At 41.1% G+C, this 25,489-nt stretch overlaps 1 protein-coding gene, 1 non-coding gene and 1 pseudogene across 4 annotated transcripts in view; 2 read left to right on the forward strand and 1 right to left on the reverse strand.

The window, feature by feature from the left end:
- The window catches only part of HAUS6 (HAUS augmin like complex subunit 6), a 53,983-nt gene that overhangs the window by 20,174 nt on the left and 8,320 nt on the right, over window positions 1–25,489 (forward strand). For all 3 annotated transcript variants that reach the window (XR_007719819.1, XM_050761326.1, XM_050761327.1), the window contains 7 exons: window positions 2,390–2,563; window positions 3,062–3,255; window positions 6,434–6,560; window positions 8,446–8,548; window positions 15,886–15,967; window positions 22,593–22,659; window positions 23,312–23,497. Coding sequence is in view for 2 of the 3 variants with exons in the window: in XM_050761326.1 (XP_050617283.1) it covers window positions 2,390–2,563; window positions 3,062–3,255; window positions 6,434–6,560; window positions 8,446–8,548; window positions 15,886–15,967; window positions 22,593–22,659; window positions 23,312–23,497 (933 nt within the window). In the remaining variant the exon portion in view is untranslated. The remainder of the gene's footprint in view (window positions 1–2,389; window positions 2,564–3,061; window positions 3,256–6,433; window positions 6,561–8,445; window positions 8,549–15,885; window positions 15,968–22,592; window positions 22,660–23,311; window positions 23,498–25,489) is intronic.
- On the reverse strand, window positions 11,561–11,660 carry LOC126938144 (uncharacterized; annotated as a pseudogene).
- LOC126938168 (small Cajal body-specific RNA 8) lies at window positions 22,387–22,517 on the forward strand. Its single transcript, XR_007719994.1, has one exon. It is a non-coding gene; the product is annotated as a small Cajal body-specific RNA 8 (non-coding RNA).

The raw sequence follows: 25,489 nt of genomic DNA on the forward strand, positions 1-25,489 counted from the left end.
TAGACTGCTAGCCAATGAGTGTTCCTTTGGGAACAGCTTTACCTTGCCATGCAACATGTCAGAGATACTTAGGGTGGCACACACCTATAGTTTCACCTACTCAGGAGGCTGAGGCAGGAGGATTGTTTGAGCCCAGGAGCTCAAGGCTGCAGTGTGCTCTTGTTGTGTCAATGGACTCCAACTTGGGCAACAGAGCGAGACCCGTCTTAAAAAAAAAAAAAAAAAAAAAAAAAGAGGTGGGGGCACAGTGGCTCACACCTGCGAGCACTTTGGGAGGCCAAGATGGACAACGGATCACTTGAGGCCAGGCGTTCAAGGCCAGCCTGGCCAACATGGTGAAACCCTGTCTCTACCAAAAATAAAAAAAGTAGCCTGGTATGGTGGTATTCTCCTGTAGTCCCAGCTACTTGGGTGGCTGAGGCACGAGAATCACTTGAACCTGGGAGGCAAAGGTTGCAGTGAGCCAAGATTGTGCCACTGCACTTCAGCCTGGGTGACAGAATGAGACCCTGTTTCAAAAAAAAAAAAAGAAAAAAGGAAAAAAAAAGTGAACTAATTAGAGATATTTAATACTGTATTTTTATCATACAGGAAGAACATGTGTATAATTATATTTCTCCACCTCCCTCCCTCTTTTGTAAATTCTGTTAAAGCATAACGTATATACAAGAAATGTGTAACTCATAAGTATATAGCTTGACAAATTTTCACAAAGTGAACATGTCCGTGTAACCAATATCGTTTAAGGAATAGAATGTTACCAGCACCCTAGAATCCTCCTTGAACCTGTTTAGTTTACACTGTTTCCCCCCATGGGGAAACAGTGCCCTCACCTGTTACACTAAAGATTAGTTTTGCCTGTTTTTGAGCTTCATATAAATGCGAGTATATAGAATATATTCTTTTGTGTCTGACTTTGGCTCAACATTGTTTATGGTATTTATCCATGCTATTGTGTGTAATCATAGTGTGTTTATTCTCATTGCTGCTTAGTGTTCTATTTTATGGACATAGCACCAGTGTACCCTTTTTACTGTAGATGGACCTTTGGATTGTTTCTACTTTTTGATTATTACAAACAGACATTCTATGAGTATTCTTTTTTTTTTTTTTGCAAGGATCCTGGGCTTAAGGGATCCTCTTACCTCAGTCTTCTGGGTAACTGGGATTATAGGTATGCACCACTGTGCCTGCCTAAATATTCTTGTATATCAATTTTAATGAATATAGATTAGTATATGCCTAAGATTTTTTGTTTTTTTTTTTTTTTTTTTTTTTTTTTTTTGAGACGGAGTCTCACTCTGTCGCCCAGGCTGGAGTGCAGTGGCGCGATCTCGGCTCACTGCAAGCTCCGCCTCCCGGGTTCACGCCATTCTCCTGCCTCAGCCTCCCGAGTAGCTGGGATACAGGCGCCCACAACTGCAATTTTTTGTATTTTTAGAGAGACGGGGTTTACCGTGGTCTCGATCTCCTGACCTTGTGATATCGCCTAAAAGTGCTGGGATTACAGGCGTTTTTTTTGTTTTTAATGAGGCATAATTTCCCACACTTTAACTTCCTCAAACTGAATGACTTAAAATTGAGATGTAGTAGTTTTTTTCTCTTGAAAAAATTTTTTATTTTTTTTACTGAGATGGAGTTTTACTCTGTCCCCCAGGCTGGAGTGCAGTGGCGCGATCTCTGCTCACTGCACCCTCAGCCTCCCAGGTTCACGCCATTCTCCTGCCTCAGCCTCCCGAGTAGCTGGGACTACAGGCTCCTGCCACCACGCCCGGCTAATTTTTTGTATTTTTAGTAGAGATGGGGTTTCACTGTGTTAGCCAGGATGGTCTCGATCTCCTGACCTTGTGATCTGCCCACTTCGGCCTCCCAAAGTGCTGGGATTACAGGTGTGAGCCACCACGCCTGGCTTCTCTTGAGAAATTTTAAAAATTATTTCTCCCCAAATGATCTTTGGTAGATTGATTACATGTCAGCATATAGAAAAGGCTAACTGTATCTTGCATAAGATTTCTTAGATTTGGAGCTGGGTGCAGTGGTGCGTGCCTTTAGTCCCAGCTACTTGGGAGGCTGATGTGGGAAGATTGCTTGAGCCCAGGAATTTGGGTCTGGTCTGGGCAACATAGTAAGACCCCATCTCTAAAAACAAAAAAATTCTTAGATTTGTTTGAAAATTATAGTGAGCTAGATTCTCCTGATACATTTTTCAAAAATTTCCTTTGGAAATAAAATCCAAAGGGAGTTTTAAACTATTAAAGTATAATTATTTAATTTTCTTACTAGAAATCATTCTAGGAAATTTGTTACTAAGAGTGAACATATATTTACATTTAAAAAATATATATATGGATTATGTGCGAACTTTAATATTTTGTTTTTGTTTCCAAAGGTTCGGTCTTTGTGGGCTTCAGTGAATGAAACGCTCATGTTTTTGGAAAAAGAGAGAGAAGTTGTTAGTTCGGTCCTTAGTCTTGTTAACCAATATTATGCTTTAGATGGAACTGATGTTGCTATTAATATTCCAAGGCTCTTACTTGACAAGATCGAGAAACAAATGTTTCAGGTAAGCATTTGATATTAAGGAAGCTTTTGAGAAAACTCCTGTGATGTAATTGTATATTTTCTTGCAGTGTTCTTCTGCTTTCAGAATTTCTTTTTTTTTTTTGAGGCAGAGTTTTGCTCTTATTGCCTAGGCTGGAGGGCAGTGGCATGGTCTTGGCTCACTGTAATCTCCGCCTCCTGGGTTCAAGCGATTGTCCTGCCTCAGCCTCCCAAGTAGCCGGGATTACAGGCATGTGCCACCACGCCCAGCTAATTTTGTATTTTTAGTCGGTGGGGTTTCTCCATGTTGGTCAGGCTGGTCTTGAACTCCAGACCTCAGGTGATCCACCCCCCTCGGCCTCCCAAAGTGCTGGGATTACAGGCATGAGCCACCGCATCTGGCCTTTCTCTTTTCTTTCAGATAAACTTTAATGATAAAAAACATAAGTATTTTTATGTAATAGTTTATTATTATAATAACCTATAGTTCACCAATTTTTTTCTCCTCCTGATTCCTTAGTTGCACATAGGAAATGTTTATGAGGCTGGAAAACTGAACCTCTTAACAGTTATTCAGTTATTAAATGAAGTCTTGAAAGTGATGAAATATGAACGTTGTCAGGCTGATGAGGCAAGATTGACGGTAGACCTTCACTACCTTGAAAAAGAGACCAAATTTCAGAAGGAAAGATTATCAGATCTGAAGCATATGAGGTACTCTAAAAAGATCTGTTATTTTACTGTGGGAGGAGTAGGGTGGTTTTCTTAACAAAACTCGTATAACTTTAATAGCTCTTCTGCTTTGGCAAACAAGTATGAGAATTCTAGTACTCAAAAACCTTACTTAATGAACTCTTGGAGATACATGTGAAGCAGAAAGGAAAAGGAAAATTAGTGGGATGAATGATTTGCCCTGAATGATAATTTTTTTATGAAATAATTTTAGCTTTTCTGTAGTTTTCCTTTTGTTGGGTCTAATTATAAAACTGGGCCTTAGAAAAGGTTTTTTTTTTTGAGATGGAGTTTCGCCCTTGTTGCCCAGGCTAGAGTGCAATGGTGCGATCTTGGCTCACTGCAACCCCTGCCTCCTGGGTTCAAGTGATTCTCCTGACTTAGCCTCTCGAGTAGCTAGGATTACAGGCATGTGCCGCCACACCTTACTAATTTTGTATTTTTAGTAGAGATGGGTTTTCTCCATGTTGGTCAGGCTGGTATCGAACTCCTGACCTCAGGTGATCCACCCGCCTCGGCCTTCCAAAGTTCTGGGACTATAGGTGTGAGCCACCAAGCTCGGCCTCTTTTTTTGAGACAGAGTCTTGCTCTGTTGCCCAGGCTGGAGTGCAATGGCATGATCTCCCCTGACTGCAACCTCCATCTCCCGGGTTCACACGATTCTCCTGCCTCAGCCTCCCGAGTAGCTGAGAATACAGGCACGTGCCATCACGCCTGGCTAATTTTTGTATTTGTAGTAGGGATGGGGTTTCACCATGTTGGCCAGGCTTGTCTCGAACTCCTGACCTTAGGTGATCGGCCTGCCTCAGCCACTTGAACAGTTTTTTAATTGAGCAGAAAGAATAGAAAGTATGGTATGCTTATAGGAATGGACAGAGAGTGGGAGTGAAAGTCCTACTCAAGTTTAGAGCAAGGAAGAAATTCTATTTTAAAAATAAATGGAGTAGCTGGGTGTGGTGGCTCACACTTGTAATCCCAGCACTTTGGGAGGCTTGAGGTAGGTGGATCACCTCAGGTCAGAAGTTCAAGACCATTCTGGCCAACATAGGGAAACCTTGTCTCTACCAAAAAGACAAAAATTAGCCAGGCATTTGCCTGTAATCCAGCTACTTAGGAGGCTGAGACAGGAGAATCACTTGAACCTGAGAGGCGGAGGTTGCAGTGAGCTGACATTGCGCCACTGCACTCCAGCCTGCGTGAGAGAGTGAGACTCCATCTCAAAAAAAAAAAAAAAAAAAAATAAATAAAATAGAGTAATAGATATATTATTGCTTTTTTTTTTTTTTTTTTTTCTTTTGAGACGGCATTTCCCTCTTTTTGCCTAGGCTAGAGCGCAATAGCACGATTTCGGCTTACTGCAACCTCTGCCTCCTGATTTCAAGTGATTCTCCTGCTTCAGCTTGCTGAGTAGCTGGGATTACAGGGGCGCGCCTCCACGTCCGGCCAATTTTGTATTATTATTATTATTATTATTATTGTTTTTCAGTAGAGATAGGGTTTCACCATGTTAGTCAGGCTGGTCTCAAACTCCTGACCTCACGTGATCCACCCGCCTCGGCCTCCCAGAGTCTGGGATTACAGGTGTGAGGCACCGTATGCGGCCTCTTTCTGATTTTTTTTTTTTTTTAACTTTTTTTAAAACTATTTATTTTTTTATTTATATTTTATTTTTGAGACAGAGTTTTACTCTTGTCTCCCAGGCTGGAGTGCATGGAGTGCAATGGCATGATCTTGGCTCACTGCAACCTCTGCCTCCTGGGTTCAAGTGATTCTCCTGCCTCAGCCTCCTTAGTAGCTGGAATTGCAGGCACCCACTCCTACGCATGGCTGATTTTTTTTTTTTTTTTTTTTTTTTTTTTTTTTGAGACGGAGTCTTGCTCTGTGCCCCAGGCTGGAGTGCAGTGGCGCGATCTCGGCTCACTGCAAGCTCCGCCTCCCGGGTTCACGCCATTCTTCTGCCTCAGCCTCCCGAGTAGCTGGGACTACAGGCGCCCGCCAACTCGCCCGGCTAGTTTTTTTGTATTTTTTAGTAGAGACGGGGTTTCACTGTGTTAGCCAGGATGGTCTCGATCTCCTGACCTCGTGATCCGCCCGTCTCGGCCTCCCAAAGTGCTGGGATTACAGGCTTGAGCCACCGCGCCCGGCCGATTTTTTTTTTTTGTTTTGTTTTTTGTTTTTTTGAGACGATTTTTGCTCTGTTTTGGAGTGCAGTGGCGTGATCTCGGCTCACTGCAAGCTCCGCCTCCCCCAGGTTCACGTTTTTCAGCCTCCCAAGTAGCTGGGACTACAGGCACCCGGCTAGTTTTTTGTATTTTTTTTTTTTTTTTTTTTTTTTTGAGACGGAGTCTCACTCTGTTGCCCAGGCTGGAGTGCAGTGGCGTCTCGGCTCACTGCAAGCTCTCGGGGTTCCTGCATTCTGCAAGCTCCTGAGTAGCCGGCCTCCACCGGCCCGGCTTTTTTTGTATTTTTTTTAGTAGAGACACACTGCCATTCTCCTGCAGGCTTGAGCAATTTTTTTTTTTGTTTTGTTTTTTGTTTTTTTGAGACGGAGCCGCTCCCCAGGCTGGAGTAGTGGGGTGATCTCGGCTCACTGCAAGCTCCGCCTCCCGGGTTCACGCCATTCTTCTGCCTCAGCCTCCCAAGTAGCTGGGACTACAGGCACCCGCCACCACACCCTGCTAGTTTTTTGTATTTTTATAGAGACAGGGTTTCACCATGCTAGCCAGGATGGTCTCGATCTCCTGACCTCGTGATCCACCTGCCTCAGCCTCCCAAAGTGCTGGGATTACAGGCGTGAGCCACCGCGCCCAGCCTGTGTGGCTGATTTTTGTATTTTTCGTAGAGACGAGGTTTCACCACTTTGGCCGGGCTGATCTTGAACTCCTGGCTTCAGGTGATCCGCCCGCCTTGGCCTCCCAAAGTGCTGGGATTACAGGCATGAGACACTGCTCCCTGCCTTCTTTATGGTCATAAAAAGAGAAAGGTATTTTAGGTTCTGAATATTCACCTGTGAGAAGTTTAATTTTTATGTGGTATATTGATTGAACTTTCAGTTCCATTTCCTTCCACTTCTCTACAACTATTGTTATTTTCTTAAATTTGACTCAGTGCTTTTTTTGTATCTTCATATTTTGAATAAAGTTTTTTAATGCTGTTATAGGTATAGGATAAAAGATGATCTCACAACTATAAGACAATCTGTTGTTGAAAAGCAAGGAGAATGGCATAAAAAGTGGAAAGAATTTCTTGGTTTGTCTCCTTTCAGTCTAATTAAAGGTTGGACTCCAGTAAGTAATGTTGACTTGCCCCTGTTCTCCCCGCCCCACTTTTTTTTTTTTTTGAGACAGTGTCTTGCTCTGTTGCCCAGGCTGGAGTAGAGTGGCATGATCATAGCTGGCTGGACTACAGTGGCACAATCATAGCTGGCTGGAGTACAGTGGCACGATCATAGCTGGCTGGAGTACAGTGGCACGATCATAGCTGGCTGGACTACAGTGGCACGATCATAGCTGGCTAGAGTACAGTGGCATGATCATAGCTTGTTGTAACCTTGAACTTCCGGGTTCAAGCAATCCTCCCACCTCAGCCTTCTGAGTAGCTGGGACTACAGGTGTGCACCACCAAGCCTGGCTAAGTTTTTCTTTAATTTTATAGATAGGGTCTCCCTGCATTGCCAAGGCTGGTCTCAAACTCTTAGACTCAAGTGATCTTCCTGCCTCGGCCTCCCCAAAGTACTGGGATTACAGGTGTGAGCCACTGCACTCAGCCAATTTGCCCTTTGGAGAATAGTTTAATAAATGGCAATTTGTGAATTTATTGTGTTATGAATGACCTAGAAATGTTGTATGTATGTCATCTTTGCATTTGAGTCTAAAGTTTCTATGTTATGGTTTCTGTAATTTTTCTAAATATATATATAATATAATATCCATAAGTTGCTGTTGTCATTTACAGTTAATATTTTTCGATTTGAAGGATTGTATTAAAAGGAAAACAATTATTATTATTATTATTTTTTGAGACGGAGTCTTGCTCTGTTGCCGAGGCTGGAGTGCAGTGGCACGATCTCAGCTCACTGCAACCTCTGCCTCCCAGGTTCAAGTGGTTCTGCTGCCTCAGCCTCCCAAGTAGCTGGGGCTAAAGGTGCCTGCCACCATGCTCGGCTAATTTTTTTATTTTCAGTAGAGATGGGGTTTCACCATGTTGGTCAGGCTGGTCTTGAATACCTGACTTCAGGTGATCCACCCACCTCTGCCTCCTAAAGTGCTGGGATTACAGGCGTGAGCCACTGTGCCCAGCCAGAAAGCAAGCCTGCTCTTGATGTGAAGTACTGTGATGTTTGAGAAATTCAAGGACTAAGTAATCCCCCTTGCTCCTAATGTTGTACTTTGCTTTAAAAATAGTTATAGGGCTGGGCATGGTGGCTCACACATGTCATCCCATTGTTTTGGGAGGCTGAGGCAGGAGGATCATTTGAGGCCAGGAATTGGAGACCAGCCTGGACAACATAGTGAGACCCCTTCTCTACTAAAAAAAAAACCCCAAAACTGGGTGTTGTGGTATGTCCTTGTAGGCTTAGCTACTCAAGAGGCTGAGGTGGGAGGACTGCTTAAGCCCAGGAGTTTGAGGCTGCAGTGAGCTATGATAATGTCATTGCACTTTAGCTTGGACGAGGGAGTGAGACCCTGTCTTTAAGAAAAATAAACAAATAGGCCGGGCGCGGTGGCTCAAGCCTGTAATCCCAGCACTTTGGGAGGCCGAGATGGGCGGATCACGAGGTCAGGAGATCGAGACCATCCTGGCTAACACGGTGAAACCCGGTCTCTACTAAAAATACAAAAAAACTAGCCGGGCGAGGTGGCGGGCGCCTGTAGTACCAGCTACTCGGGAGGCTGAGGCGGGAGAATGGCGTAAACCCGGGAGGCGGAGCTTGCAGTGAGCTGAGATCCGGCCACTGCACTCCAGCCTGGGCGACAGAGCGAGACTCCGTCTCAAAAAAAAAAAAAAAAAAAAAAAAAGAAAAATAAACAAATAAAAATAGTTATCTGATACATGCTTGGTAATTCTGTCTTTCTTAGGGAGAAAATAATCTATTCATAGATTAACTCAGCATTGTTATTGTAGTAGTTAGCAAATATGTTTACTTCAAAATTGTGAATTTTCTGTTTTAAGTCTGTAGATCTTTTACCACCAATGTCTCCCCTTTCATTTGATCCTGCCTCAGAAGAAGTATATGCAAAGAGTATTCTTTGTCAGTATCCTGCTTCACTTCCAGGTTGGTTATTTATTTGTTTTTCTCTTTGAAACCTCCTTTCTGTCATTCTTTTTCATTATTATAATAGTTCTTTATATTTCTTGTCTTTTTCCTCCATTTTTTTTTATTGTGGTGAAATGCATGTAACCTAAGATTCACAGTTTCAGTTATTGCAAAGTATACAGCTCAGTGGCATTTAGTACATTTACAGTGTTGTGCAGTCATCATCACTATCTAGTTTCTGAACTTTATCTTTGATTTTTTTTGAGACAGGGTCTCACTCTGTTGCCCAAGCTGGAGTACAGTGGCACAATCTCAGCTCACTGTAGCCTTGACTACCTCAGGCTCAAGGGATCCTCCCACCTCAGCCTCTCACATAGCTGGGACTGGAGGTGTGCGCCACCACACCTGGCTAATTTTTGTAATTTTTTTTTTGTAGAAATGGGATTTCACTGTATTGCCCAGGCTGGTCTTGAACTCCTGGGCTCAAATGATTGACCTGTCTCGGCCTCCCAAAGTGCTGGGATTACAGGTGTGAGCCACTGAGCCCCAGCAGCCAGAATATTTTCATCATCTCAAAAAAACCCTCTAACCCATTAACCAGTCACTTCCATTTTCCCCGCTAGTCCCTGGCAGCCAGTAATGTACTTGTTTTTTTTTTTTTTTTCTGAGATGGAGTCTTGCTCTGTTGCCCAGGCTGGAATGCAGTGGTGCAGTCTCAGCTCACTGCAACCTCCATCTTGGGTTCAAGCAATTAATGCTCTTGCCTCAGCATCCTGAGTAGCTGGTATCACAGGTATGTGCCACCACACCTGGCTAATTTTTTTTTAATTTTATTTTTGGTAGAGACGGGGTTTTACCATGTTGATCGGGCTGGTCTTGAGCTCTTGACCTAAAATGATCTGCCCGTCTTGGCCTCCCAAAGTGCTGGGATTATAGGTGTGAGCCACTGCACCCAGCCCATTAATGTACTTCTTATCTCTATGGATTTGCCTGTTCTGGATATTTCATATAAATGAAGTCATATAATATGAGGCCTTTTGTTTCTGGCTTCTTTCACTTGCATTGTTTTTAACTTTGCACAATGTTTTCTTGAACTGATTCCAAGCAATTCTCCTTCCTTGGCCTCCCGAAATGCTGGGATTATAGGTGTGAGGCACCACATGTACAGTATTTTCAAGTTTTTTTACATCTTGTAACATGTATCAGCCTTCAATTTTTAAAAATCAGATTCGTTGAGTTATAATTCATATATCATACAGTTCATTGAAAATGTATGATTTCTTGGTTTTTGCTAAATTCACAAATATGTGCAACCATCATCACAATTGTAAACATTTTCATCACCTGAAAAAGAAACCTCATACCCTTTAGCTATTAACCTCCAATCCCCCTTCACTTCTCCAGTTCAAAGCAATTACGAAGATATTTTCTGTCTCCAGATTTCCCTGTTCTGGATTTTCATATGGATGGAATCATATCATATATAGACTTTTGTGACTGGCTTCTTTCACTTAGCATAGCGTTTTCAAAGTTCATCTAAGTTGTAGCATGTATCAGTCAGTATTGCATTCCTTTTTTATGAATATATGCCATTGTATGCCTCTACCACATTTTGTTTATCCATTCGTCTGTTGATGGACATTTGGGTTGTTTTCACCTTTTGGCTATTATGAGTAATGCTTCTATAAACATTCTGTACAGGTTTTTTGTGGAAGCTCACAATTTTTTTTTTAACATGAAAGAATAGTACAATAATTAACCTGTGTTAATTAGCACATGTGTATTATTATTATTTTTTTTTGCGACGGAGTCTCGCTCTGTCGCCCAGGCTGGAGTGCAGTGGCCAATCTCAGCTCACTGCAAGCTCCGCTCCCGGGTTCCCGCCATTCTCCTGCCTCAGCCTCCGAGTAGCTGGGACCACAGGCGCCGCCACCTCGCCCATCCTGGCTAATTTTTTTGTGTTTTTAGTAGAGACGGGGTTTCGCCGTGTTAGCCAGGATGGTCTCGATCTCCTGACCTCGTGATCTGCCCACGTCGGCCTCCCAAAGTGCTGGGATTACAGGCTTGAGCCACCGCGCCCGGCCAAGAATAGTACAATAATTAACCTGTGTTAATTAGCACATGTGTACAAGACAATTAGGTTCAGTAAAAGCGAGATAGATAAGGAATGAATGAATAAAAAACAAATTATACAGCCAAATTGGAGCAGGTAATAGTTGTAGGCTGTAGTTCACTCAGGCGAAAGGTCATGATAGCAGTTAGCACAGGACTCAATCACTGGGATAGGTAAATGGTTTGAGAGTCAGGTGTATTTGGGGAGGACACTGGTTGGGAAAGATTATAGACCAGAGAGCAAGGCTCAGTTTAGGTGCAACCATGAGAGAAGACATAGAAAAGTCTGCATGGGGCTGTGCATAGTGGCTCACACCTATAATCCCAGCACTTTGGGAAGCTGAGGGTGGAAGATTGCTTAAGCCCAGGAGTTCGAGACCAGCCTGGACAACATAGTGAGACCCAGTCTCTACAAAAAATGAAAAATTAGCCAGGCATGGTGGTGTGTGTCTGTAGTCCTAGCTATTTAGGAGGCTGAGGTAGGAGGATCATTTGAGCCCAGAAGTTCAAGGCACAATGAGCTATTACTGCTCCACTGCACAATGCTCTAGCCTGGACAACAGAGTAAGACCCTCTCTCTCTCTTTCTCTTTTTCTTAAGTTTTTTTGTTTTTTTTGAGACAGAATCTCACTCTGTCGTCCAGGTTGGAGTGCTGTGGTGTGATCTCGGCTCACTGCAACCTTCGCCTCCCGGGTTCAAGCAATTCTCCTGCCTCAGCCTCCCCAGTAGCTGGGATTACAGGCACACGCCGCCACGCCCAGCTAATTTTTTGTATTTTAGTAGAGATCAGGTTTCACCGTTTTGCCCAGGCTGGTCTCAAACTCCTGAGCTCAGGCAATCTGCCTGCCTAGACTCCCAAAGTGCTGGGATTACAGGTGTGAGCCACCGCACCTGGCCCTTTTTCTTAAATTTTAAATTAAAATTTTTTTTAAAATTAAAAATTAGTGTTATCCATTCTCAGGGGCCATGTTAATCTCTGTATTGTTCCAATTTTAATATATGTGCAGCTGAAGTGAGCATGAGACCCTGTCTCTTAAAAAAAATAAAAGGCTGCATGGTTTGATAAATGAAGAGGAGCTTCACATAGAGCATTCTGGTTCCATGGTGGCTGTGGACAGTCCTTAATTATAGTAGAATTCTTTTGATAGCTCTTGGCTTCGTTTTTAACTCTTTTATTTTTATTTTTTATTTTTGAATTATTTCTCTCTCTCTTTTTTTTTTTTTTTCAAATCCACTAGTCAACAGAGCTCTTGGCATTGTGTTGTGTTTTCATTTCAGTTGGGAAAGGGCTTTTGCACTCTCACCAGGGTTAGTTTACCCCTTCGAATCTATGAAATTCTCATGTCCATTTGGAGGTTTCTCTACTTGCCTTTACACTGAGGGAAAATGTGTCCATTTAGGAAGTCCAGTTGGAAGTGGTACTCTGGGGAGTCCCCCCCTTTTTTTTCTCCTAGTATAGAACCTTGATCTGAGCTGGGCTACTTAAACATTATATTTTTTGTGGTAAAACAACCATTTCTGCCTTCCTGTACCTTTCATATTGCATCTTACTTAATTTACTTTAAAAATGTTTTTTAAAATTATATTTCAGCATATTGAAAAGTACAGAGAATAATATTATAAATACTTGTTTATTAAACACCTTTTTGGCAAAGGTTTGCAATATTCACTTTAGGTTTTTTAAAATGTACATATATAGTTAATCCTTAGATATCCACCTTTCTTCACCTTCCTTACTGATTTCACAGAGGTAATCACTATTCTGAATCTAATCTTTAGTCTGTTGTATGTTTATAAAATAAATTTGTTACCTATGTATAGACCTATAAATAATATGTAATATTGTTCTTCCTCTTTTTTAAAGTTTATAAATGAAATTTTAAAAATTATCTTCCAAAAGGTTCTTTGTTAATGTTTGTACTTTTCGTTTTTTTTTTTGTTTTGTTTTGTTTTTTGAGACGGAGTCTTGCTTTGTCGCCCAGGCTGGAGTGCAGTGGCACCATCTTGGCTCACTGCAAGCTCCGCCTGCTGGGTTCACGCCATTCTCCTGCCTCAGCCTCCGAGTAGCTGGGACTACAGGCGCCCGCCATCTCGCCCGGCTAATTTTTTGTATTTTTAGTAGAGACGGGGTTTCACCGTGTTAGCCAGGATGGTCTCGATTTCCTGAACTCGTGATCCGCCCGCCTCGGCCTCCCAAAGTGTTGGGATTACAGGCGTGAGCCACCGCGCCCGGCTAATGTTTGTACTTTTCAAACCAGGATCCAGAGAGGGTTAGTTCGTTACATGTGATTGTTTTATTCTTAGTAACTTTTATTCTAGAATAATGCCTGTCTTTTTTTAATGACATTGATAAAAATTGTTTTTAACAATTACTGTGTTTAAATTGAGCAACATGATTGGTGACATTTTTGGTCTATTCTTTTGTTCTCCTTTTGAGAAGTGTATGTCAAAGTATATGCTTAGTTCTTGAACTCTGAATAGTAAAATTCTCAGTCTTTTTGTGAAAATGTCTTCATTTTCACTAATTTTTGAATGATAGTTTAGTTGGATATAGAATTCTAGATTGATTGGCACTTATTTCTCTTTGAGACTTCGATGATATGATCTCATTGTTTTCTGTTGTTTTTGAGGCTATTTGCTGTTGGTCTAATAGTCATTCATTTGTAGTTAGTTAATTTTTTTTTTTTTTTTTTTTGAGACAGTCTTTATTACCCAGGCTCGAGTGTAGTGGCATGATCTCAGCTCACTGCAACCTCTGCCTCCCAGGTTCAAGCAATTCTCCTGCCTAAGCTTCCCGTGTAGCTGGGATTCCTGGCATGTGCCATCACATCCAGCTAATTTTTGTATTTTTAGTAGAGACGGGGTTTCACCATGTTGAGCCACTGACCTCAAGTGATCTGCATGCCTTGGCCTCCCAAAGTGCTGAGATTATAGGCATGAGTCATCGTACCTGGCCCATTTGTAGTTAGTTAATTTTTCTTTTCTTTTTTTTTTTTTTTGGAGAGGGAGTTTCACTGTTGTTGCCCAGGCTGGAGTGCAATGGCATGATCTCCACTCACTGCAACCTCTCCCTCCTGGGTTCAAGCTCTTCCCCTAGCTCAGGCTTCCAAGTAACTGGGATTACAGGCATGTGCCACCATGCCCAGCTGACTTTTGTATTTTTAGTAGAGACGGGGTTTCACCATGTTGGCCAGGCTGGTCTCGAACTCCTGACCTTAGGTGATCCTCCCGCCTTGGCCTCCCAAAGCGCTGGGATTACAGGCATGAGTCACTGGGCTCGGCCCATTTATAGTTAGTTAATTTTTGATTTCTGGTTGCTTTTAAGATTTTTCTTTGGCTGGGCGTGGTGGCTCACGCCTGTAATCCCAGCACTTTGGGAGGCTGAGGCAGGAGGATTGCTTGAGCCTAGGAGACCAACCTGGGCAATATAGTGAGACACTGTCTCTACAGAAAAAACACAAAAAATTAGCTGGGCATGGTGTCACGCACCTGTGGCCCCAGTTACTTGGGAGGCTGAAGTGGGAGGATCACTTGAGCCCAGTTAATCGAGGCTGTAGTGAGTCATGATTGTGCTACTGCACACAGCCTGGGTGACAAAGCAAGAACTTGTCTCAAAAAAAAAAAAAAAAAAAAAAAAAAAAAAAAGAAAATATTCTTCTTTTGTATTACGCAGGTTCATTAGGATATATCTAAATGTAGTTTTGTTTTATTTAGCCTATTTGGGATTTGTGTGTGCTTATTTATTCTGAAAGCTCGTATCTTCAGTTTTAGAAACTTTTTCACCAATATCTCTTTTTTTTTTTTGAGACGGAGTCTCGCTCTGTCGCCCAGGCTGGAGTGCAGTGGCCAGATCTCAGCTCACTGCAAGCTCTGCCTCCCGGGTTCCCGCCATTCTCCTGCCTCAGCCTCCCGAGTAGCTGGGACCACAGGCGCCGCCACCTCGCCCGGCTAATTTTTTGTGTCTTTAGTAGAGACGGGGTTTCGCCGTGTTAGCCAGGATGGTCTCGATCTCCTGACCTTGTGATCCGCCCGTCTCGGCCTCCCAAAGTGCTGGGATTACAGGCTTGAGCCACCGCGCCCGGCCAATATCTCTTCAAATATTACTTTATGTCTTATTCTTTTGATCCTTTCCTTCTGAAACTCCTATTGTTGGGACTTCTGATTCTGTCTTTCGTATCTTTTAACTTCTCATTCATATTTACAACTTTTTTGTATCTCATGGCTTCATTCTAGGTATTTTCTTTAGATCGCTCCTATAACTCACTGATTATCTTTTAGTTATGTTTAATTTGCTTTTTGACCTGTCTGTCTAGTATTTAGTAGTCATAGATATATACTTTTTACCTCTCTAATCCTTACTTACTTCATTTCTGTAACTGCCTGGTTTTCATGTTGTCATCTTCTTTCATTATGGCTTCTGTTCCACTTTGGACACATACAACTGGGAAAAGCCTTTCAGAAGGTAACATGTTGAAAGAGGTCAAGCCCTTGGAATATCAGATCTTCTGTAATCCAGCCATGGCTTTCTTCATCAGTCTTATTTCCCACCATGCTTCCACTGGATGTATCCTGTGCTCCATCATAGTAGCTTGTACCTCGTTCCCTCAGTACCTTCATGCCTTCTTCCCACTCCGCAGTCTGGGCTGGATGTCTCTCCTCTGCCTCCTTAAACTCTGTATATACTTCTGTCATAATACTGTAGAAGTATAACAACACTTGACACATCACTATCCTTTCCTAGACTGACTCTTCGGAGGCAACCTCTCCATCTTTCATTTCTTTCTCCCATTGTTGGTATGGTAGTAGCATGTGGGTATGGTAGTAGCATGTAGTTATTCAGTCATAGGTTGAAGAATAATTATGTAGGTTGACTGATATCATAAATGTGCATTGAAATATGCTAAGACTGTAACTTTTTGGCCTTGCTGGCTTTTGTGATAATCTCATGATCTGTGTATGTAAACATGAAGCACGTAACACTGGGGAATTATGGATTCTTACTCTTTGAGAAACTTGTTTTAGTATTAGTCATCATTTCTTTTATAAAAGCTAGATATTCTCTATTACTTTTCTGCTCATCACTTTACACTTATCAATTGAATAATTATCTTTTCCTATTAGTGTTCGTGTTTTGGTTTTTCTGTTTTCTTCTGTTTAGAAGTTGTTCTAGAATTTCAAGGGATCCTTGAATGTTAGAATGTACAAACCTAATTAAACAGCAATCAATTTTTAATTTTCTTTAGATACACATAAGCAACATAACCAAGAAAATGGTTGCAGAGGAGACAGTAATGCCTTGGGAGCTCTACATGATCTAGCCAACAGGTAAAACAAATTTGATTTTCTTTTGTTAAACATTTAAAAAAACTCTTATTTTATAAAAAATAGAGATGGGACTGAGAGATGAAGCCAGCTGGACTTCTGGGTTGGATGGGGACTTGGAGAACTTTTCTGTCTTACAAGAGGATTGTAAAAATGCACCAGTCACTGGATGTAGTAGCTCACTCCTGTAATCCTAGCACTTTGGGAGGCTGAGGTGGGAAGATCGCTTGAGCCCAGGAGTTCTAGACCAGTCCAGGCATAGCAAGACCTTGTCTGTTCTAAAAGGAAAAACAAAAGGTGTGGTCTTTCTGGGTTGCAGAGGCTAGTCTTTAACTCTTGGCCTCAAGTGATCCTCCTGCCTGGGCCTGGCTGGGATTATGGTCCTCCCAAAGTGCTGGCTCTGTCGCCCATTATGGTCCGGATTCAGCTCACCCCGCCTCCCGGGTTTATGCTGGGACTGACCCAAATTTGTATTTTTATATTATTTTTCCTTTGCGATCCGCCCGTATATTACAGGCTTTTAAATTTGTTTTTATATTATTTTTTTCCCATCTTAAAACAGTTTCCAGTCTTACTTACTCTGGGATAGTGCGTAATTTTGCCCCCCCACCCCCTTTTTTTTTTGAAACGGAGTCTTGCTCTCGTCTCCTAGGCTGGAGTGCAATGGCGCGATCTTGGCCCACTGCAACCTCCCTGCCTCCTGGGTTCAAACGGTTCTCCTCCTGGGTTCAAGCTACCTCCTGAGTAGCTGGATTACAGGTGCCTGCCAGCACGCCCAGCTAAGTTTTGTATTTTTAGTCGAGATGGGGTTTCACCATGTTGGCCAGGCTGGTCTCGAACTCCTGATCTCAGGTGATCTGCCTGCCTTGGCCTCCCAAGGTGCTGTGATTACAGATGTGAGCCACAGCGCCCGGCCAATTTTGCCCTTTTAACTGGACAATATTTTTCCACCATAGACCCACATTTTCAGAAAAGATCCAAAATTTATGATAATGGGTATTTTTTCCCCTTCTATTCTTTATCTAAATATTGGGTTTCATGGGGATTATTTGGAAATTATCTAACGCAAATTTGGGAGTTTTTGCCTTTTTATGTATGTGAACTTTTTTGAAACTACTCTAAGTTCAAGTGTTTGGGGGCCTTTGAGATCATCTTGTCCAGATAGTTTTCAGACTATATCCTATAGTGCCATTTGGTGCTGTGGATGAATGTAACGTAACCCGTGGCTGGTCCAACCTTTTCCTACGTTAGCCTGGGCAACTTGCTCTTTTATATATTTTATACATTGGGGTGTTTGGTAAACTATTTGGTAAGAAGAGTTCCATGCTTAAAAAAAAAATTGGAAAACTTCTGATTTACTGTAACTACCAGATTTAACATATGAAAAAACCGAATTTTGTTCTAACTTCCTTCAGTAATATTCCTATTTTCTTTATTGCCTTTTTTTTTTTTCTCTATTATCCCATTTTGGACTGATTACAGATTTTATGAGCAAAAAATCTGTGAACTAAATGTTTGTAATCCGATTGGGGAACATATTAGTTCTTTATTGAAATTAAGCATTATTAAGTAGCAATCAAACACGAAGAAACTTTCCTGTATTTGGGTTTTTTTGTTTTATTGTTTTTTTAACCTACATAGGTGTCTTTCATTACAACTTTCCCAAGTAGATGAGGGACAGATGAAAGTAAAATACTTAGGAAAATTATAAAAGAAAATCCTAAATTTTAAATGAATTGAAGCACTCATCATTCTATATGGTCTTAGTGAAAACTGTAACACTAACCAGAGTTAAGCCTTTTTTTGTGAAATTGAGTTATTGGTAATTGGTTCTGCAGTGATCTAGTTCATAGCAGTCAGGACTAGTTGTGGAAGAACTATGTTTTAGTCTGCCTGGATTTGATGTTAATTTTTTGAGTGCCTAAAGAAAAATAATGAAATCTTCCGTGAGGACCTGGTGTTGAAGAGATAGTAAAGTTACTGGCCTACCCATTGTACACTCATATCAGAATTCTTTTTATGGCAGGCTGGGGGAGGGTATGATTGGTGCTTCCTAAACTCAATTAAGTTTTTGATTTTGTCTTTCCTTGAGAGCAAATTAAATATTTTGATTAAGGTGTTTTGCTGGACTACAGATTGATGGGGATACTAGATTAATACAGATAGCAGATTTTATTCATGAACCCCATTAAACCTCAGAATACTTTTTTTTTTTTGGGCCGGGTGCGGTGGCTCATGCCTGTGATCCCAGCACTTTAGGAGGCTGAGGTGGGTGGCTCACCTGAGGTCAGGAGTTTGAGACCAGCCTGACCAACATGGTGAGACCCCATCTCTACTTAAAATACAAAAATTAGCTGGGTGTGGTGGTGCATGCCTAATCCCAGCTACTTACTTGGGAGGCTGAGACAGGAGAATTGCTTGAACCCGGGTGGCAGAGGTTGTGGTGAGCTGAGGTTGTACCATTGCACTCCAGCCTGGACAACAAGAGTGAAACTCCATCTGAAAAGAAAGAAAAAAAAAAAAGATTATTTTTTTGAAGAATTTTGTACCAAGATACTATCAGAATTCTGTAGGAGCCAGAAACTCAATCCCTAATAATTTAGTTCAAATGGAAACTCTTAATATAGGAAAAATAACTTATATTAGATATACTTTGATTTCCATATCTGTCTTCTAAGCTCCTGGATCTTTTAGTTATATTCTGATTATTTTAATTATAGATTTGAGATATTGAAGGGAGGAAGGGGAAGGCTTAGTGGTGAGGGATAAATGGTTAATGGGATATGAAAGATTATTATTGCTAGATAGCGGGACAGAACAGAAGGACTGTGAAAAGCTAAGTTCCTGGGATATGGAAGTAGTCTGCTCAGAATTCTTCACTGTTAAAGGTATATGTAGTTAAATGTTCCATCAGTAATATGTAACGTAGATGGACTGTACTTAATGAAAGAAAAGAATACCTTTTTTGCATGTAGTTCAGCAATTACACTGTTTTATCTGCAATACATCATCTTTTATCAGTAACAATGTAGTTAACTGGGAAATTCATATGTAGATATGATCAATATAACCATTCAACTAAAAAAATGGAAAGAATGTAGTTTTTAGAGTGTTATTAGCCCTATCACATGCAGTTGTCATTCACGGATACCAAAAGATATGTAGTCTTTTCCATAAATCTCATTGCTGGCTTTTTTTTTGTTTGTTTTTTTGAGAAGGGTCTTGCTCTGCTACCCAGGCAGGAGTGCAGTGGTGCAATCACAGCTCACTGCAGCCTTGATCTCAAGTGATCCTTACATCTCAGCTAGCCAAGTAGCTAGGAGTGCAGGCATGCGCCTCCACACCCAGCTAATTAACTTTTTTTTTTAGAGATGAAGTCTCACTATGTTGCCTAGGTTGGTCTCAAACTTCTGAGCTCAAGTGATCCTCCCACCCCGGCCTCCCAAAATGCTAGGATTTCAGACGTGAGCCACCTTGCCTGGCTTTCATTTCTGCTTCTGATCAGAGTGAGCTCATGGAGGCTGCATTATACTTAAAACCAGAATTCAGCAGTTGGTGATGCCTTTGCTGTACACTGTGAGCATTAGCTTTCTTTGCAGTGGCTTTTTGTGTCTGTGTCTGTGTGTGTGGGTGGGTGGGTTCCATGATATTTCTAATGGTAATGATGCTGTTGTTCTAGACATCTAACTTCTATGTTTTCTCCTATACCACATTTCAAAGACAAGGAGGGCAGTATGATCTTGCATACATGCCAGCTAAACATCATTTGTGTTAGAAATTGAGTTCTAGTCTCATATCTTTCTCTTTTTATAGTTTCTATTTTTATTTTTCTCCTAATTATTGATATAACAACAACAGCAAATAAAAATGAGAAATAATTGGTTAAAGTTTTTAAGGAATCACTTGTAACATTTTTCCCCGCCAAGTACTTTTCTAGGCTTTGTATACCACCATATATAAATTTAGCTCTAGCTGGGCATGGTGGCTCATGCCTGTAATCCCAGCACTTTGGGATGCTGAGGCAGGCAGATCACCTGAGGTCAGGAGTTTGAGACCAGCCTGGCCAACAGGGTGAAACCCTGTCTCTACTAAAACTACAAAAATTAGCTGGGTGTGGTGGTCGGCACCTGTAATTCCAGCTACTCAGGAGGCTGGGGCAGGAGAAGTGCTTGAACCCAGGAGATGGAGGTTGCAGTGAGCCAGGATCCCGCCACTGTACTCCAGCGTGGGCGACAAAGTGAAAGTCTGTCTCAAAAAAAACCAAAAAGCTGTAATCGAAGGATGGATACAATCTGAATACAAATTTTAAAATGCAAAATTCTAAAGTACAAAATTTTATTTATTTATTTTTGAGACGGAGTTTTGCTCCTGTTGCCCAGGCTGGAGTGCAATGGCACGATCTCGGCTCACTGCAACTGCCACCTCCTGGGTTCAAGCGATTCTCTTGCTTCGGCCTCCCAAATAGCTGGGATGACAGGCACCCATGACCACACCTGGCTAATTTTTGTATTTTTAGTAGATACGGGGTTTCACCATGTTGGCGAGGCTGGTGGAACTCCTGACCTCAGGTGATCCACCTGCCTCAGCCTCCCAAAGTGCCGGGATTACAGGTGTGAGCCACCACGCCCAGCCCCAAATTTTAAAACATTAACATAGTATAAATGGTTGTGATTTTTTTGGCTGTATGTTTAAATAACATATTTACCAATTTTCATTGATAATAGCTTTGTAACACTGCATTTATTTTTAGATTTGAATTTTCTCTCAATTTTATTTTTTACTACTATAAAAAGTGTGTTCCTCTTTTTTCCTCTATGTTCTTCCCTTAGGATAAATTTCCACAATGGGATCACCGTCTTTTCTTTGTTTTGTTACAGTGTTAGGATTTCATGGGCCTCAATCTTGGCATGGCAAATGGATGAAGTATACAGACTGAGCCAGGGCTGCTTTAAAGTTGTCTTAGATTACGATGTTAGCAGGCTTAATAGCATGTTGCCAGTTCAGAAATGAGAGAGGGGAGGGTACAGAATGTTTCCATTGTTCTCTGCCATAAGAATCATTCAAATGGAAACACTTGTCACCTGTAGAACCCCATTCTCAAGTGGCATTTACTCATCGATTCCATCAGTTCATCAAACAGTTAACATGTATGTGTTGTACTACCAACCACTGTGTTAGTCTCTGGGAATAGCCTTAGGGAAAGACATAGCCTTTGTCCTTACCTTCTTGTGGTGGTGGCACCTTAGTGGCATTGGTCCATAGATTGCTGGCTCTGTTTCAGGGGGCTTTGTGATAATTTTTATGTAAGGGTTTCCCCAAAATCTAGTAGATGATCAATCCTTTGCCTTTGATATCTGGGTTATATTTTGTCAATGCTATGTTGAAGCTTGAGTGATTGCAGTGATTTTGAATTATGTTTGGAACGTAGACAAAGACTCTTAAGAGTGCATATTTGAAAAAGTTTGAAAATTACATTTACTATGATATAAAATATTTGCAATGCTATTAATTTTGTACTTCTAGTTATAAGAAGAAAGGAAAGTACCAACATGCATGTTGTTGAAAGTGGTCTTGATAATCCTGTCTTATATTAACTAGAGTAGAAAAGCTTTAGGCTTTTAACTTTTAAAGGTTTTTAAGATCAAAGTAAAAAAGTTACCACTTCTGGCTTCTTTGAAGATTTTTAAATTTAATAACATTTTATAATTAGCATGAATAGCTTGCAGTGAGCTGAGATCTGCACTCCAGCCTGGGTGACATAAAGTTTTAATATTTATCCAAAAGGGCAAGGGAATACAAAAGATTAAGAAATACAACAGAATGCGGCAAACTAAAACTCTAACCTTATGACGTTACTGTGAAAGTGTAACATGTTTGCTGTAGAGTAAAATTTAGCATATGAGAAATTGATTTTGGATATGAAGTATCAAAAGTATCTTAAAAATAAGTCTCTGCTGGGCCAGGTGTGGTGGCTTACACCTGTAATCCTAGGACTTTGGGAGGCCAAGGTGGGCAGATCACCTGAGGTTGGGAGTTTGAGACCAGCCTGACTAACATGGAGAAACCCTGTCTCTACTGAAAATACAAAATTAGTCAGGTGTTGTGGTGCATGCCTGTAATCCGAGGTACTCGGGAGGCTGAGGCAGGAGAATCGCTTGAACCTGGGAGGCGGAGGTTGTGGTGAGCCAAGATCGCACCATTGCACTCCAACCTGGGCGACAAGAGGGAAACTCCGTCTCAGAAAAAAAAAAAGGATCTGCTACAAAGAAACTGTGATTTGGACCCTGTGACATTATAATAATGCAATTCTGTTTTGAATCTGTTTTTAACCTGTGTTCAGGTTGTGGAGTATTCATTGTCATTTAACTCTTTCAAATCAACATATTCTTGACTCAGTATGTGGTAAGTAAAGTCTTCATAATTGGGAGGCTGATACACAAATTGGGCTGAAATACTGCTCTGCTTGTCACCATGCCTCCCTAGAATGAACTGCCTTTTGATGACCGGGACGAATTGAGTGAAATCGTAACGGACAGATACGGGGCAGACAGATTTTAGAGTAGACTTGTAAAGGGAATGGAATTCTTTCCTCGTTATAACTTGGATTTGTTGTCTTTTTCCCTTTTAGCCCTGCCTCTTTCTTGTTGCAGTCAGTTTCATCATCAGATAGAAACAGTGTTATACTACTTGAAAAGGTATATTTTAAAATGTCTCAATTAATTCTAGCCATACTAAATTATAAAATATTATTTATTTTTTTGATACCACAGTTAAATTTAATGTCTGTTTTTACATTTTCTAATATTTGTGTTTTTTTTTTTTTTTTTTTTTTTTTTTTTTTTTTTGAGACGGAGGCTCGCTCTGTCACCCAGGCTGCAGTGCAGTGGCCGGATCTCAGCTCACTGCAAGCTCCGCCTCCCGGGTTCACGCCATTCTCCTGCCTCAGCCTCCTGAGTAGCTGGGACTACAGGCGCCCGCCACCTCGCCCGGCTAGTTTTTTTTTGTATTTTTTAGTAGAGACGGGGTTTCACCGTGTTAGCCAGGATGGTCTCGATCTCCTGACGTCGTGATCCACCCGTCTCGGCCTCCCAAAGTGCTGGGATTACAGGCTTGAGCCACCGCGCCCGGCCATTTTCTAATATTTGTATATTTTGTACCATATCTACTTATATATTCCTTATTGCTAAGTGGGAATATTGGAATTAGTTAATTCTGCCAGTGACATACAATTTCACAATAATGTTAACCTTTTATAGGTTCCTGATAACCAGTGAACTGCTAATGAAGAAAGCTTCAAGATCAGCCATGATTATTAAGGGTTTAACATTACATATCTGTCTTCTTCAGGACACAAAGATGAGAACTCCCAAAGAAAAAAATGAAGCAATTTCTAAGAAAATACCAGAATTTGAAGTGGAAAATTCTCCATTATCAGATGTTGCAACGAATACAGAGAGTAGTACATTTGGAGGGTCTCTGCCAGCTAAAAAAAGTGATCCATTTCAAAAAGAGCAAGATCATCTGGTAGAAGAGGTGAGAAAAGACTATAATGAGTATACTTAAATATCAGTTATTAGATGGGCACAGTGGCTCATGCCTGTAATCCCAACACTTGGGGAGGTTTAGGCAGAGGAACACTTGAGCCCAGAAGTTCGAGACCAGCATGGGCAACATGGTGAAACCCATCTCTACAAAAAAGTTAAAAAAAAACCAGTTGAGCATGGTGGTACGTCTCTGAAGTCCCAGCTACTTACTGGTGAGGCTGAGGTGGAGGATCACTTAAAGCCCAGGCTATTGAGGCTGCAGTGAGCTGTGTTTGCATCCCTACACTCTAGCCTGAGTGACAGACTGAGACCCTGTTTCAAAAAACAAAATCAAAAACAAGTATTTTCTCAATGGTGTTGGGATCCTAAGCGAAATACAGTTAATTATTGATTACCTGAGGTAATATGGGATAAAGAAGGCTAAGGATAATAAAAATTATGGTTAAAGCAAAATTCGTTTTCCTCCAAAGTGAGAATAGATTCAATATAAACTTTTTTAGTTAATATTACAACTGTGGTGCAGAACCCACTTCCCATTCTTTAAACATTACCTGAAAGTATACAAATGATACATTTGAGAAATTTTGGAGATTAACCATTACATAGTTAGATAAATGTACCCAGGGTTTATACTTTATTAAAATACTTTGTCAGTGTTGTTTGTTGCTTAGCTGAGTTTCCTCTTTTTTTGAATATTAGAACACGTTGCAGTATCATATCACTGAGTGTAGGTTTTGTTCTTTTTGCTGTCTAAAATATTTCAAAAGTGATTAGATGCATTGTTGTTAATGAACTTGATTTTCCTAACCAGCCCCATCCCTTAACACTATTCTGCTTTTCACTGGTAAGTGACCACACAGTGCTACCATTGGTCAGCATTACAGAACTCAGTTCACGCAAGTTAAATTCTGAAGTTATTTGTTAATGTTATTTTTAATACATTTCCCATAACATGCTTTAGCATTGCTTGGATTTGGTTAAGCAGCCAGAAAATTAGTGTTACTTTTTATTCCTGAGAGACTGAAAAAAATTTGGTTTAGTGGATATTAATTCAGGTATTAGACTTCCCTCCTTTATTGCATTCCCGATCAAACTAAATGAGCATTGTCCAAATAAGAGAACTGAATGTCAGACATTTTTCTTTTTTCTTTTAAGACAGGGTCTTGTTCTGTCACCCAAGCTGGAGTGCAGTTTTGCAATTATAGCTCACTGTAACCCCAAACTCCTGAGCTCAAGGGATCCTTCCACCTCAGCCTTCCAAATAGCTATGACTATAGGCGTGCACCACTTTGTCTGGCTAATAAGTTTTTTATTTTTTGTAGAGTTTCTGTCGCCCAGGCTGGAGTGCAGTGGCGCGACTCACTTTTCCGCCCGGGCTGGTCTCAAACTACAGGCGCCGCCACCCCGTAATTTTTTTGCCTTAAGTGATTTCCTCTAGCTTTGGCCTCCCCCAAAGTGCTGGGATTACAGGCTTGAGCCACCGCGCCCGGCCAGTGCTGGGATTACAGGCATGAGCCACCATGCCTGACTGGATGTCAGTCATTTTTCTTGTTTGTAACAGGTCTAGTTTCATGGTCCTTAAGTACTTTTAAATCTCTAAAGTTCTTTTGTTTCTCTTCATTGACTCTACACTAAAGAAAAGATGGTTAGTCTTTTTTACTTTCCTAATTTTGAAAGGAAAAACACATTTTCTGATTAAAAGAATTTATATTAGCAATGGGATCAGATAGAAGAGTAAAGTCTTAAAATTTCATGAAGCTCTGAAAGTAAAATTAATTTTCTTTAAGAGTATTTATGACAGGGGATATTTAGTGTTTGAATTCCCAGAAGCACTCTGTTTTCTTGAAGGAGAAGCCCTTTTTTTCTATGGGCCAATTTTATTTGTATTTTTTATTTTATTTATTTTATTTTATTTTATTTTTTAAATTTTTTTTTTTTTGAGACGGAGTCTTGCTCTGTCACCCAGGCTGGAGTGCAGTGG

The sequence above is a fragment of the Macaca thibetana genome, chromosome 15 (assembly GCF_024542745.1).
Source record: "Macaca thibetana thibetana isolate TM-01 chromosome 15, ASM2454274v1, whole genome shotgun sequence".
NCBI classification, from domain to species: Eukaryota; Metazoa; Chordata; class Mammalia; order Primates; family Cercopithecidae; genus Macaca; species Macaca thibetana.